The 15,628-nt window shown below is 34.8% G+C and overlaps 1 protein-coding gene across 1 annotated transcript; it reads left to right on the plus strand.

Moving 5' to 3' along the window:
- The first annotated feature begins 345 nt into the window (after window positions 1–345).
- LOC128185963 (semaphorin-5A-like) lies at window positions 346–10,397 on the plus strand. The gene is made up of 7 exons (XM_052855682.1): window positions 346–488; window positions 577–600; window positions 8,911–9,021; window positions 9,251–9,297; window positions 9,409–9,597; window positions 9,695–9,889; window positions 10,282–10,397. Exons 1-7 carry the CDS (start codon window positions 433–435, stop codon window positions 10,338–10,340), a joined length of 681 nt encoding a protein of 226 aa, XP_052711642.1. The 5' UTR covers window positions 346–432; the 3' UTR covers window positions 10,341–10,397.
- Window positions 10,398–15,628: the final 5,231 nt, after the last annotated feature.

Consider the following 15,628-nt stretch of genomic DNA (forward strand, 5'->3'; position numbering starts at 1 on the left):
ATACCAAATCAAAACAAAACAAAACTGAGTAATCTATATTCATGAAGTTCATATTTTATGGAAATGTATAAAATCGTATGCTGAAAAAACAGATAGAGATAAACATTTACGGAAAAACACAATTACATTTATCTCTTTTTTACACATTGTCGTAATTCATACATAATTGAAATTTAAATCAACATACTTTAAATTAGAGTTTATACATAGTGTTTGCTTTTTTTGTTAAGCGCCACACGTTTCATGTATATGCATATAAAATCGATTAATACATTATAGTATCCAGTTTATAGCATGTCCAACGCAGGTTTTGTATGAAATTACATTCATGGTATATAAAAGCAAAAGCAAAACAAACCAGCTTGTTTTGGCGTTTTCGCTAGTCAAGACAGGTATCTGCCTTCCAACGGAAAACCCCGAGAATAGAGCACAATGAAAGTGGCATGGGTTTTATTGTTTTTTGTTATTTTTACAGCATGCCTGGAAAGGTAAGTCTATAGAATTCACTTAGTTCATTAGGTGATTTTTTTTTAATTTTTAGTTTGGCTAACTTTCATTGTTTACCTTTTTCTTAAGCATACAGTCAGCATCTTACTGCAAAACAGTGTAACCAGATAGCCGTATATATATGAAATATAATATTATGATTGTATTCTGCTTTACGTTAATTAGTCATTAGCTTGTTGTGCACTCGATACGAAATAAGTGTATAGTGAACAATGTTAAAGGTCATTGACCGAGAGGGACAACTGCGTAGTTAGAACTCGTGGTGTTAGCGGAATGACCAGGAAGAATAAAACTCTCGATGATGATTGGACTTTGGAAAGCGGTCAACGGATGTAAGACTCTTAATTGTAATTAACCTTTAACAATGGACTTCGTTATAAGTCACTTATGAACTGTGACCCGAAAGGATGTTCTAACAATTGATGATTTTATTTTACTGATTTATATACTTATGATTTGATTAATAATTAGTAGATGGATTTTGGATTGATAGCAGATTGATTAGATATTGCTTTTATACCACTATACGATTACAGTGCTTAATAAATATCATAAAACTCCAACTGACTTATGATTTCAAAAGTCTAAAGAATAACAACAGAAGGACCACATAGACTTTTATGGTGCCAGTGACCAGGATAAAACGAAGTGCTAAAGAAAAACTGAACTGTTAAGGTAAGAACTTTTTCTCAATATCTCTGTTCACTATCTCAAAGTAAATAACTCTGATCAGCAACCTATATGGCAACTGGAAATGGTTATGATAGAAAAGAATTTAAAAATCAAATGGAACAATTGGAAAAACAATTTGCGGGGTTGGGTCAAAGTGAAGAAAAGGAAGGGCATGAAACAGGTCAAAAATTCTCAGAACAAGAACAGGTAAAACAAAACACTTTTGAAAAACAAACTGACACATATTATGATGCAAGGTTGTATGAAACTAATGAACCTCGACACCGAGTCCCAAATCAGGATGATGATAAAGATTTTTTCATTGGTCAGGTTAAAGCTATAACATCCGCGATTACAGTGCCCCTATCTTCTGTGATAACTCCTTTCGAAGGAGATGCTAGTAAATACAAGCAGTGGATAAAGGAAATTGAAAAATATGCTTTATTGTCTGGGAAACAGGGTCATGAAATCCCCATGCTCGCGTATATTACGAGTAAAGGTTCGGTAGGGGACTTTATCAAAAGATATTTGGACGAAACAGACGCGTCGGAAGAAATGCCGTCGTGGAACGATTTAAAAGAATCCTTAAAAAACAGATTCGCGGAGATAACCGACTCACAACACGCGTTAGCAGTAATGCGCAGGACGCGGCAAAATTCAAACGAAAGTGTACAGTTATTCGCGGAACGGTTGTTGCAAATCGCGGAAGACGCGTATAGTAAAGACAAATTAAAAGATCCCTTAGTCCAACAACAACTTGTAGACATATTATGTGACGGTCTGACCTTCGACTATCTCAGGATGAAAATCCTCAGAGAAAATCCCAAAGACTTGGAGTCAGCAATTCAGGTAGCAATGCGCGAACAAAATTTAAGACAAAGACTAGCTATAAGGGGGTCAAGTATAATAAGTACTACGCCGAATGACAATAGACAGACTGTTTCAAGGTTTGACAGTACAACGCCTTTATTAAGTGAAAGATTGGTTAACTTGTCCTCGACAGACAATAGACAGGAAGAACCCATGGAGGTTGACCACATGAGGAACAAAGGGTGTTTTAAGTGTATGAAGATTGGTCATAGGGCCAGATTCTGTCCACTAAATAAACCCCAGGTTAGGCCCCGCCCTCAATTAAATAAACGACTTCATAATACCCAGTCTGTGCATTATGTTGAGCAAAGCCCCCGCCCACCGATTGAGTGTTGGAATTGTGGTAGAATAGGACATTTGCGTGCAGATTGCTGGAGCAAACGCAGGTTTTCCAGAACGCAGCAAAACAGAGGTAGATCAGCTGATCGTCAAGATCGATCACGTGATTTTAAAGACCAAAATGATAGGAGATCACCCAAAATCTGGACCCGTCGCGCAACTTTTGATAAACAAAATCAGGAAAACTAAGATGTTCTTCCTTCGTTGAAGCCCGAAGGAAGAACTTTCATAAAAGACCTTCATTTGAAATTAATTTTACAAACAACCCCAGTAGCTGTTTATTAAAAATTGGAAAAAATAAATTCAGAGCGTTAGTAGATACTGGCGCGGCCGTATCTTTGATTAGTAAAAAAATGTATGATAATTTGTTCCCCCGCCCCAAATTGTGTAAAAATGATATTCCTTGTCTTCAAGCAGCAAATGGTAATTCTTTAATTGCGTTAGGGTATGTAAATATTTCATTTAAGATTGCAGGGTTAACTTTAGACCATAAACTTTTTGTGACAAAGGGACTCAACCGAAACCTGATTCTCGGTCGTGATTGGCTCAAGAAAAACAACGTCCGTTTATACTTTGATCTTGGACTCATGCGCATTGATGGCAGGGCTTATGCCGAATTAAAGGAGGATCTACACATCTCAACGATCGTAAGAACACCTAAGAAACTTATGGTGAAACCAAATACTGTGACTGTATTTTATGGAAAAGTGAACAATAATTTTCCCCTTGAAGAAAAAGACTTAGTGGAAGTGAACAGTATAGACAATAATTGTATCATGGAGGACCCAGGACTATATTTAAAAGACTCAGTTTGTGTTGTCCGAAGAGACAGAAAAATTCCCATGATCTTCGTTAATCAAACCAACAAAAGTTACAAAATCCCTAAAGGCTACATTGTAGGACGTGTTACCGCATTAAGACCAAAAGAAATCTCGGAAATCCAAACCCAACAGGACAATGACGAAAAGATTGATGTGCCTGAAAGATTCGAACACTCCATCCAAAGACTTGTGAGGAAAAACAATGACTTATTTGCTAAAAAGGACAGCGACCTTGGAGTGACCGACACTGTCAAAATGAAGATAGAAACTGGAGACCATCACCCAATAAAGAACAGACCATATCGAGTTCCCCTCAATAAAAGACAGATCATCGACAAGGCCATAAAGGAGATGATGAGCGCAAGGATTATTGAAAGATCACAGTCGCCTTGGTCATTTCCTCTGGTAGTAGTAAAGAAGAAGGACGGATCAGACCGGATGTGCGTAGACTTTCGAAGTTTAAACAAGATAGTAAGACCAGTATCATTCCCATTACCATTGATTGATGACATTCTTTGTTTGCTCGGTAAGGCCAGGTACTTTACTGCACTAGATTTAAAGAGTGGATATTGGCAGGTAAAATTAGAAGAATCAAGTAAAGAAAAAACAGCTTTTGCATGCCACAAGGGATTGTTTCAGTTTAATAGGATGCCATTTGGATTAAGTAATGCCCCAGCAGTCTTCCAAGAACTCATGAACATCGTTCTACAAGGACAAGAGGAGTTTGCTATCGCATACCTGGACGATATACTCATATTCTCAGAAACACCGGAAGATCACCTCCATCATATCCAGGAAGTGTTTGATCGTCTAAGGACGCATGGACTAAAGCTGAAGTTAAAGAAGTGTAGCTTCTTCCAAGAGCAGACTGAATATCTTGGTTTTATTATCAATGAACATGGCGTCAAACCGGATCCGAAGAAAGTGGAAGCCATTAAGAAATTACCAGCCCCCACTACAGTTAGAGAAGTCCGTGGCTTTATAGGTATGTGCAGTTATTATAGAAGATTTATACCAAATTTCTCAAAGATTGCAGAACCATTGATCGACTTAACCAGGAAGTATGCCAGATTCAAGTGGACATCATGTTGTCAAGAAGCGTTTGACTTCCTTAAAGAGAGTTTAACAGTAGTGCCTTTATTAGCTTATCCAGATACTAATAAGCCATACATCTTGTACACCGATGCCAGCGACAATTGTATAGGAGCTTGCCTCACCCAAAAGACTGACGAAGGAGAAGATAAGCCGATATACTATCTATCCCACAAGCTGAGTAAAACCCAGGTGAAATGGTCAACCATAGAAAAGGAGGCATTTGCAATCCACTATGCCCTCCAGAAGCTAGACCATTACCTTCACAGTGCTGAGTTTACTATACGGACAGATCACAAACCGCTCAAATATATTTTAGAATCCCCTATGCAAAATAAAAAGATTCAATTATGGGCTTTGAGTATCGCTGGATACAACTGCAAGGTAGAGTACATAGAAGGAAGGTTCAATTGCTGTGCAGATCTTTTATCCAGGTTACCGTCCACTATCTCTGATGATGAAGCGGAAGAAAAATCTGAATGTGATGAACCGGATGTTAAAGACAATTTCTTTGAAGTAAACGTACTAAACTCAAATGCTTTCTCACCCAAAAGATTAGCCAGGTGCGAAGTTAAACAGCAGGACGAATTGCTCAAGCCTCTCATCGACTTACCGGAAGAAATAAACATAAAGGAGAGCCAACAAAATGATGAGCAGATCAAAAAGCTGAGGAATAGGTTGACTAAAGGAAAAGCAACGGCGACCGAAGAAAAGAAGTTTCTTGAAATAGATGGCCTAATGTACTATCTTTCAGATGGAGATTCTGAAGGTCCGACACTGCGCCTGTATATACCACGTGAGTTAGAACTTTTGGTAGTACAACAATACCATGATGGACTTGGACACATGGGAGTGGACAAAACGTATGATGTAATCAGACAAAAATATTATATGCCAAACTTATACAAGAGGTTATACTCTTATATAGAAGGATGCGTAATATGCCAAACGAGGAGCAATAAGAGAACTCAACCTCCACTTCAAGAGACAGACATACCACCTTTTCCAATGGCTAAGGTAGGACTCGATTTGTCAGGGCCATATCCAACTTCACTGACAGGAAACAAGTATATAGTTTCTTTCATTGACATTTACTCTGGATGGCCGGAAGCCTTCCCCGTTCCTGACAAGTCAGCTGACAATATAGTGCACCTTATATTAGAAGAAATATACCCCAGATATGGCTGTCCTCTTCAAATTCTCACAGACAATGGAACAGAGAATGTAAATCAAAAGGTACAAGAAACCTTGAAAGAACTAAACATTAACCACATCACAACATCTTACTACAGTCCTCAAGGCAACGGCAAGGTAGAGAGATTCCACCGCACTCTTCATGACGTAATGGCTAAGAAGATAACAGACAATGCTCAAACATGGGATATTCATCTTAACCAAACATTGGCAGCCATTCGATTTCACCCGAATGAATCTTCAAAGTTTTCCCCATACTACCTGATGTACAATAGAGACGTTGTATTACCTCTTGATACTTTACTGAAACCTCGTCGAAGATATGCAGGAGAAGATCAACATAAAATCGCCCTTCAAGAACAGCACAAGGCGTTTATGCTAGTACATCGAAATATGAAAGAAGCCAAGAAGAAACAGAAAGCCCAGGCTGATAAGAAGAGCAAAGATGAAGATTTCCAAGTAGGAGACCCAGTCTATCTCAAGAACAACAGGAGACAAAACAAACTAGATAAAAAGTGGCTCCCTTATTACCGAATTATTGAACAGAAAGGACCAGTCAGTTTTGTGGTGAAGGATCAATTAACTGGATCTATCACCAAGTGCCATGCACGACAATTGAGATTGGCAGATATTTCGCACTGGCCCCTCCCACAAGATATTGAAGAAGGTGGAAGAACTCTGAGAAAAACCAATTATGTGGTACCACCTGAGGAGGAATCATCTTCGGAAGATGATGGCGAGGTGCAGCCAGAGCCATTAGAAAGAGCTATTCGGTTTAAACAACAAGAGAGAGAAAATTCTTCAGACGAAGAAGATATACCTTTAGCTGAACTTCAGAGACGCATAAGAGCTAAACAGATCATGGATGGTCGACCCAGTAAGGACGAGCATGAACAGACTGTTGAGTCAGAATCGGATGAGAACCCTGAGTCAAAACAAAGTGAATATCATGATCAAAATTATGAGGTACCTTTAAATACCCCAGTTATACCCTTAGACGAGGATATGGAAATTTGTGAAATAAATTCTAAAGTAGGTCTAGGCTTCACCCGTAAACAAATCCCCAAACCGCGTAAACCAGTCCCTAAACCTCGTAAGAGTATAGCTGTTGGCCAACAACAGCATGTGGAAAATTGTCTTGCCATTATGGCTGACGTGATTAAATCATTGGTATAATGTGTTGTAAAAATAAATAATAATGAGTAAGTTTGCTTTGTATGTATTGCTCGCTTTTGAATAGGTACAGTAGTGTGGTCCCTTTGACATTTTGACTGATAATGAAATACCGCAGACGTAACAGAGATTACACATATTCGAAATATCGGAACCCGCGATTATGTAAAGAAACCGTAAAACTTTGTCGTTGTAAGAAATTTAAAATTACTGGTAAAATAATAAATGTAAAGATAAACATCTTGAGTTTGGATAAGGTTGTTCTGGTTTTCATGGTTCATTATTTCTTCTTCCTTACTATAATCGCGAAAGTCAATTTAATATGTGTGACTCCTTTCAAAATGTTATTGATGGCATAAACACACACACACTTTGGGATCACCTTAACATCAAATTTCCGGGGATGGGACACATTAAGATTCCCGATAAATTAAAGGATATTAAAGTTTTCCCTATGGACACACTAATGGCGGAATTGCCAGTAAGCAATGAACTACAACCTATGGAATCATTACCTTGGGTGGGAAGTCTTTGGTTTTATGTATTTTTGATTTTTGGCAATAATAATTGTATTCGGAATTTGTATCATCAAACGTAAAACTATCAAAAAGTTAGGATATAAGTGCCGTGGTTGCTGGTCGGGTTATCGAAAAAGGGGTGGTGACAGGGATGAGGAAAGTTCTGGCAGAGACAATTTGTCTGGTGTTAATCCTGATCAACGAAATTCCCAAGAGACTATTGAAATGAACCCCATAGTAAAGGACACTACAACCCCAAAGAGACCTCGCCGTTATGGAAAACCACGACGATCAATTGCAGACGCTCACGCTATTGGACAAATCACCGAAGAATTAGCATACCAGTTGACCGGAGAGAATAGGAACTCCGATTATCCGAGGCCTGAACGCTATGGACCGGACCCGGACTTGGCACGCGAATACCTTGCAGAAAGGGCGTTGATGTCTAAGAAATAGAGGAACGCAGTCGATGTTCCGCGAGGAGCAAACTCGCCATCCGCGCAGGAAGTGCCGTTGGTGTGCTTATAAAAATTGTGTATTCAATATGTTCAAATTTGTGAAAAATGTAAAATGTTTTTGAAATAATTATGTAATGTTATATTTGAAATCAAATGTGGTGAGCTGAGAACTGCGAATGGAATTCTTCGAATCCGAATTACACAACGTTTTCTTGATTATCGTTCCGATTATTCAAAAAGGATGCAATTGTGTGAAATCAATAACTTTAGTGTAACTTTTATGTACGCTGGACTGTGTAACATTTATATATGCTTATGTATTTTATTATAATTCTAGCGGTGCTTATGCTTGAATTAACATTTTATAATGGACTTTATATGTTACCTGTGTGGAACTTTGGACATTGGACACTTCTGATTGCAAATGATTGCAATTATATTTGATTTTGATTATTTTGTATTGATTTCTATTGTTGTCAAAAGTATATATGATTATTACTGACTTTTGCATGAATTGCTAAACAATTATATATTGTCATGAGTGAAGTATACATGTTTGTTGACAGACTATTATTGTGTCTCAAGCCGGTATAGGAAATTGGTCACTTCATTCAACCTCTTAACATAGATGTTCTGACCGGTATGTCACCAGGAAGTTCATCTGACCTAGAAGAGTTTGAAGGATAATTTCTCACACCGGGCACCTGGCGAAAGAAATCTCCCTCGGGGATATTTCTTTTGTTAGGGGGACGTATGTAACCAGATAGCCGTATATATATGAAATATAATATTATGATTGTATTCTGCTTTACGTTAATTAGTCATTAGCTTGTTGTGCACTCGATACGAAATAAGTGTATAGTGAACAATGTTAAAGGTCATTGACCGAGAGGGACAACTGCGTAGTTAGAACTCGTGGTGTTAGCGGAATGACCAGGAAGAATAAAACTCTCGATGATGATTGGACTTTGGAAAGCGGTCAACGGATGTAAGACTCTTAATTGTAATTAACCTTTAACAATGGACTTCGTTATAAGTCACTTATGAACTGTGACCCGAAAGGATGTTCTAACAATTGATGATTTTATTTTACTGATTTATATACTTATGATTTGATTAATAATTAGTAGATGGATTTTGGATTGATAGCAGATTGATTAGATATTGCTTTTATACCACTATACGATTACAGTGCTTAATAAATATCATAAAACTCCAACTGACTTATGATTTCAAAAGTCTAAAGAATAACAACAGAAGGACCACAACAGGAACATATGTGAAGGCGTACAACTGTCCTAAAAAATCGAAGTGGGTCACAACCTATTATAAAGCATGCGGATGGTTATGGCAAAAGCGATGTAAAACAGGTTCTAGGTAAGAATCAATCAAACAACCACAATTTATGTATAAATACAAGTATACAAAAAGTTTTTACTTGGTGAGTGAATTACAGACAAGAATTAAAAGAAGACGTCGTTAAATTCTACTAATTGTTTTCGTAATTTCTTTCTTTAATTATTTATTTTAAATGAGAAACAGAATACTACACGATAGTTTTTTGGATACAAAACTCATGATTGATAAAATGCAAATTCTTTTGTAGGTACTGGTTCAAGTACAAACAGCATACTTGTTACGAGCATTGTCTAAGTAAACAAAAATTAAATAAGTTTTATTTTTCCTAAAAAAAAATGTTAATCGTTATTCAAGACGAGTAAAATAAAATAAATCTATATTTTATATATTTGTATAATTTACAAGTACGTGGTGGGTGGAGTTCATGGTCTAGGTGGAGTTCTTGGAGCTCCTGTTCTAGTGTGTACGGTAGCCATTGTATCGGTGACCAGTTCAAGAGGAGAAAAAGATATTGCAATAATCCCAGACCAAAAAATGGTGGATCATGTTATGGTTCCGGAACACAGGTTACTACAAGGTCATGCATGCGTAAAGGTCAGTTAAGCACTTTGTCTTCATATAAAGTAGAGGAAAAACCAAAACAGCAATACATTCATTAAGCGCAGTTTCTCATTTATATTTTTGAAATAAGTTAATGGTAACTGGAGTTCGTGGAGTTCTTGGAAGTCGGCCAGCCCATGTTCAAGTTCGTGTGGAAGAGGATTAAAATTAGTGATTCGAAACAGATCATGCACCAATCCTAGCCCTCGCTGTGGTGGATATTACTGTCATGGGTCCCAAACAGCCTACAAGATGAATGTTTGTTATGACCAAAAATACTGCCGTGGTGCGTATCTCTTTGTGTCTGTCTGTCTTTCATGAATGTAGTTGAAAGTACATCATTTTTGAAAAAAGTAGAAATGTCTTGAAATTATTAGAATGTCAAGACTTCAAATTAATAGAAGAGTCTTCATAATTTAACACTTAACGCTGTAAGACATCACTATTGCGAATCAGAGAATGTACACTATTATATTTAACTAAATAGTTTGTTTCAAATAAAAGTATTTCTCGCTTTCTTTATGCAAAACGATATGAAAACAATTAAAAATAACTTAAAGCTATTTTCCAAATATGTATTTTAGAACAAAAAGTTTGCTGAAAAGTATTGTTAATGAAAGTATTTGAAATTTTATACGGAAAGAAAATTAATCGACGAAATTTTCTTCAATAAATCAGGTAAAGCTTTGAAATCAGCTCCTTCTTCCAAGGCACCTAAGAAATCCACACAACGTTAATAGATTTGAGCTGCTTGTGATGTGATGCAATAATAAAATTAAAGAGCACAGAATTTGTGTGTGTGTTCTTGTTTTTTAAGGTTAGAAGAGAAGAGAACGTTAGAAAGTTAAGAATTATGAAATAGAGCACTAAGTTATGAAAAAAATGTAAATAACAATAGCTGATTGTTTAAAAAATGTTAAAAACTCTAATGCTCAAATCTGAAAAACAAATCTATAGTAACAAAATACCCCCCTCCAAAAAAAATAAATAAATACTAGTAGCTAGTTTCATAGCAATATAGAATCTTTTAAAAGATGAACTTGTTTGCGAAACATCTAATATAAACCCACAATCCTTGAACTCCATCTAGAAAGTCAACAGTAAATGCTGTGCTAGGCTGGTTTATAATTCATGGATGTAAAGTTGATCATTATACTAGTATTCAAAAGGATGGATCAAACATTCGAGTAATTTGTGATTTTCAACAAGAAACACATTGCCGACATCGCCCAAAATAGCAACTGTTTATAGTATTTAACACTGACCAAAGCAGGAAACAAATTTAAAGCTTTCCAAAACATTGACCGTTTTCTCATATCCCAGAAAGGTTAATTAATATCATTATCAAAGGTTGAGAACTCCAAACAATATCTCTAGCATTCAATTTACTTTCTTAAATAAGAGCCTCTAAAGATTTTTAAATAATTTTTTTTATATATTTCAAGTTTTGGCTCCTCTATGAACCCACAAATTAAATTCAATAGTTTTAACTTTTTTACTTTAAACAATCTTGCTAAAGACAAACTTTTAAAGTGGTGAGGAGTCATGACATTTCAATGAATATCTTTTTAAATCAGAAAGTGTACTTGTTAAAGATACAACCGATAATTAACCTACATCTCAGTGTATCATTAGATTAAGTACGTTCGACATCTTTTTACTAGCTACTTAAGTACTTTTAATAATAATTTCACTTTTCATAAAATCTTTCATCTGTACAATACAAACTACTGTACATCAGAAAGCTGGTGTAAAAGTTTGAATAACATGATTCACGGTACGACCGTCTGGACGAGCGAATCATACACTAATAATTGACTACACCCAGGTGCATGCATATATCAATTTGATTAGTAAAGAAATTACCATCTGATGATTGATTTGGATGAAACAACGTGAAAAAGTAAATACACTGTATATAATAAATTTAAATTTTCTTCCGTTGTATTTGAAATTATATAATTTTAAAGCTTAAGATGTTTTGATACAGTCTTATTAACAACTGAGACTTTCCTTATAACTGGAATGCTTACGAAGAAAATCCCCTCTCAAATGATCCGATTTAAATCTGACACACTCATGATTGTGTAATAAAATTTTTACTCCGAGTTAACTCCTGTCAAATTATAAAATCCCAGTTGAAAGAAGTTGCATTGTTCAACGGATTTGAGTTAACCTTTTAAACAAATATTACATGAACAACTCTTTTTAAGGAATAATATTCAATTGGTGAAAATTCACTGATAACGAGGTTTGTTACATCTATTTAGAATGCATCACCTGTCATCACATTTTTCGATGTCTAAGTTTTTAAAAGAATGTTAACGAAGAATATATTTTGCATCAAGATATATATTGAACTCGATTAAGAAAATGACTACTGTTAATCATTAAAATCATGATAATATTAAGTGAAGGAACTTCGACATATTTAAATTTTTTTGGTAAACGTTTCCCTTTATCATTTTACATAGCCTTCACTTGTAAAATTATCATAAGATCTAAAATAGCCATGACCATCCTGTCATCGCAATATAAGTCTTATAGGAATTATTTAATTCATTTTGGTACAAGAACAAAATAAAATTAAGAAACGGCATGAGTCCCTATTAAACATTAGTTAATGAACAGGGTGATTTATTCTGATAACATTAAAACTTCATAAAATAATCTCATATGGCTAGAGTTTTAAAACACGTGTATGGCATTGAGAAATCTACTTAAAAAGACGCAATGACGTCATATATATATATATTGTTATAGTATAGTTTTTATAGTAAGGAAGAAATATATCAGATGTAGAACTCTTATCACAAACTAATTGCATCTATTTTAAAATAACTATTGCTGAAAAGCCCAAACTACATTAGAATTTATCACGTCTTAGCGTTGCTTCCTTTCGATTAATTTTTATATAATAAGGATATCAAGACGTCTGTTATATACTTTACATTGGGTGCTTCATTGTTTTGGCGATTCCTACAAAGAAACAAAAATAATCAATATCATCAAATGTATAAATATAAAACTAAATTCGACCTTGAGCTCTAAAGGTTTTTAGTTTAATAAAAACCACGATATTGAGGCGATGTACTGAATACAGTATTATATTCGCCCGATGTAAATTTTCTACACTTGCAAAAGGTTTTGCCCCTCTTGAATTCGCTCAGACGCAGTATTATTTAAAGAGATATAATTAGCGACATTGGAATTCGCCCAACATTTAATTGCCACGCTGACAACGAGGGCGAAAGGGACGAAAATAAAACGGGGGCAAATATTTCCCTGTTTACAGTACATGTATATTACATCATCCAGCAACAAATCAATATAAGGGACTCATTATAAAGTGTCTCATATTCATCAAAACGTGAATAACATGAGGAAATAGCTAACGATTTTTATAAGTATTTATCTTTTGTTGGTTACAAAAAAAATGCAAAGTAATTTGCATTAGTATTTTTGGCGGCAAAGAAATTAAATAAGTTTTTCTTAGACCACCTGGAGTCAACTTTCTTGCATACTATACTTATCATGAATTAATCGTTACAGTGTAGATTTAAAAAAAAACCTAGGATAGTTTTAAAGGCTCTAATACATAAATGTCATTTTTGTTGTGACTTTAATGCGTCTAAATATATTAGCACCTACTTACTATAAAATAAAGTCATTGGTCTCTAAGATTAAAAAAAAGGAAAAATATGCATTGAAGATTCGATTGCAGGGGCACTAGTTAACCTCTTAGAATAATATTAATACAATCCCAAAGTATCTAGCTCCGAATTACCTGGAGTTCTAATTAAAATTGCATTGATTTCGTTTTCAGTGGAAAATGGCGGATCAGTTTTTTAAACCATTCTTGTCTACAACAATTTATCTATAAAATGTCTATGCCATGTCTGCGATAAATATCTTGAATATGCATAAAAAGCCCCGGAATATTGCTTGCCGTGTGGAAAAGTCAATTGTATGATGTATATATGGAAACATTGGGCAACATGATTGTATAGATTGGTGGCTTTTTTTTAACTTATAAAACACGTAATTAGTTTCAGTTTTCATTGAATTTTAAAATCCAAACAACCTAAACTGAAACTAATTACGTTTCTCTGTAAATAATCTATCCAGGTATTCTGTTCTTCAGTTTTGCTCTTACTCAAGACTAATATATATTTTTCATCTGATTTCAAATGTGCTTCAAATACTTTATTCTGATATGTCATTCACAATGTTGAAAGTATATGTTTTTACAAGGGATCCATTTTCAAAATATTCGTTATTGTCTTGTTTTGTTGTTTAAATAATTAGTTCATTACATGTACTTCACAACATAATAAAATCTTTAAATAATGAAACAAATAGAAATGAATAAATAACATTTATGTTTAAGAAATGTATTTTCTAAAAGTCAGTACCTGTTAAAAAAAACACTTAACGTGAATCACTTTATTGGCATGCTCTACAAACACGTCACATTATTTCATCTGAAACTTGTTTCGGTATCAATGGGGACATAGGAAAACCCAAGTTAGAAGAAGAAAAACGCTAAGACGGCCGGGCTTTCTGACTAAATGATCAGCCGTTTAACCGGAGAAAGAACTCGCGTGTGTCAGTGATGAATTTCTCATGGAATAACAAGTTATGTGTCATTTCTAAAAATACTATAAGGAATTTAAAAGTGTACTTGTATAATTGTTGTTTGGACCTAACGTTAAAACTTTTACGATATCACAGACTCACTATTTGATTTTCAACATACAATTACTATTGACGAAGGAATAAAACTACGTAAACAATTTCAATTCTCTCGTCGTATCATTGTTCTGTCGATTAACTTGGATGCGGACTTAAGCCGTATAGACATTAGGTGCTTTATTGTGTTGGTGATGTTAACAGAGAAACAGAACTACTCAAAATCATCAAATGTATTAATAGATAACTAAATTCGAAGATTTATAGGTTTGATAAAAACCTTGAGAATAATGTGATAGATATTGCCATAACTAACAAAGACAATATAATGTACTCATTATAATGTGTGTTAAATTAATAAAGATATAAAGTATGAAAATTAGCGAATATATTCTTTTAAACAAATATCGCCCAAAATTATTTTATATATGTAAATATAGAATTCTCAAAAATGTTCCAAACATAATTTATAAAAACCTACGTAGAAGTGACTGCGAATGTACACTCTGTAATGCTTTTTTGCTTAAAAAAGGATGAATTTTTGTTTTAAACATCCTTTCATCATGACTCTTATGTCTTTTACTTTCGACATACAGAGGGAAATAAATGGTCTATACAATGTACACTTAAAAAGTTTGAATATACAAGGAATTAAGTTCTCAATCTGAAGTCAAAACTGGTGCATATTATATTTTTCATGAATCAAGAAATACTGTGATAATTGAAAAAAGGGATAGTTTAGATTCTCAGTAAAATAAATTGTTGTGATTTCAGTGGCAGAATTTTCAGAATTTTGTAGGCCAAGCGAAACATACATTCGTATGTTCGTACATGTAGGTCAACTTATTGATACTGAGTACCATTGCTTTAAATTGAAATTGATTATAAAACGAATCTCTAAGACTCCTTTAAACACTCTGCTAAGATGACATCTCATTGCACATGCACTTGTTTCCTAACTTGGATAGGGACACGTAATATGTTTCAGTTCTGATTTTAATATAAAAACCCAAACCAACCAAAATTGATACTAAATACGCGTCTCTATGAATAATTTATCCAACCGTACATGTACCCTAATTTTGCCTTTACTCAAGTGTAATGTTTTGCTTACGAAAGGATAAATTCGACATCTTTTTTAAATATTGACATCATAAAAGCGCCATTTAAGCCAAACAATGAAGAGATAATTGATATTTAGATACGGAACGTAACTGTGATTATGAAAATTCACTATATTGGAACTCCACCTCCGCCGCGACTGTGACCCATTCCTAGTAGTGAGCGGCAACCACGCTAACCCACCGGCCATTTAGGCAAGACAAAAACCTTG

The sequence above is a fragment of the Crassostrea angulata genome, chromosome 5, assembly GCF_025612915.1.
Source record: "Crassostrea angulata isolate pt1a10 chromosome 5, ASM2561291v2, whole genome shotgun sequence".
NCBI lineage: Eukaryota > Metazoa > Mollusca > Bivalvia > Ostreida > Ostreidae > Magallana > Magallana angulata.

Coding starts and splice junctions, on each gene's coding strand:
- LOC128185963 (XM_052855682.1), top strand. CDS start 433: ATGAAAGTGGCATGGGTTTTATTGTTTTTTGTTATTTTTACAGCATGC. Junction 601..8,910: donor CAGTCAGCATCTTACTGCAA/AACAGTGTAACC, acceptor CAGAAGGACCAC/AACAGGAACATATGTGAAGG. Junction 9,890..10,281: donor TGACCAAAAATACTGCCGTG/GTGCGTATCTCT, acceptor TCAATAAATCAG/GTAAAGCTTTGAAATCAGCT.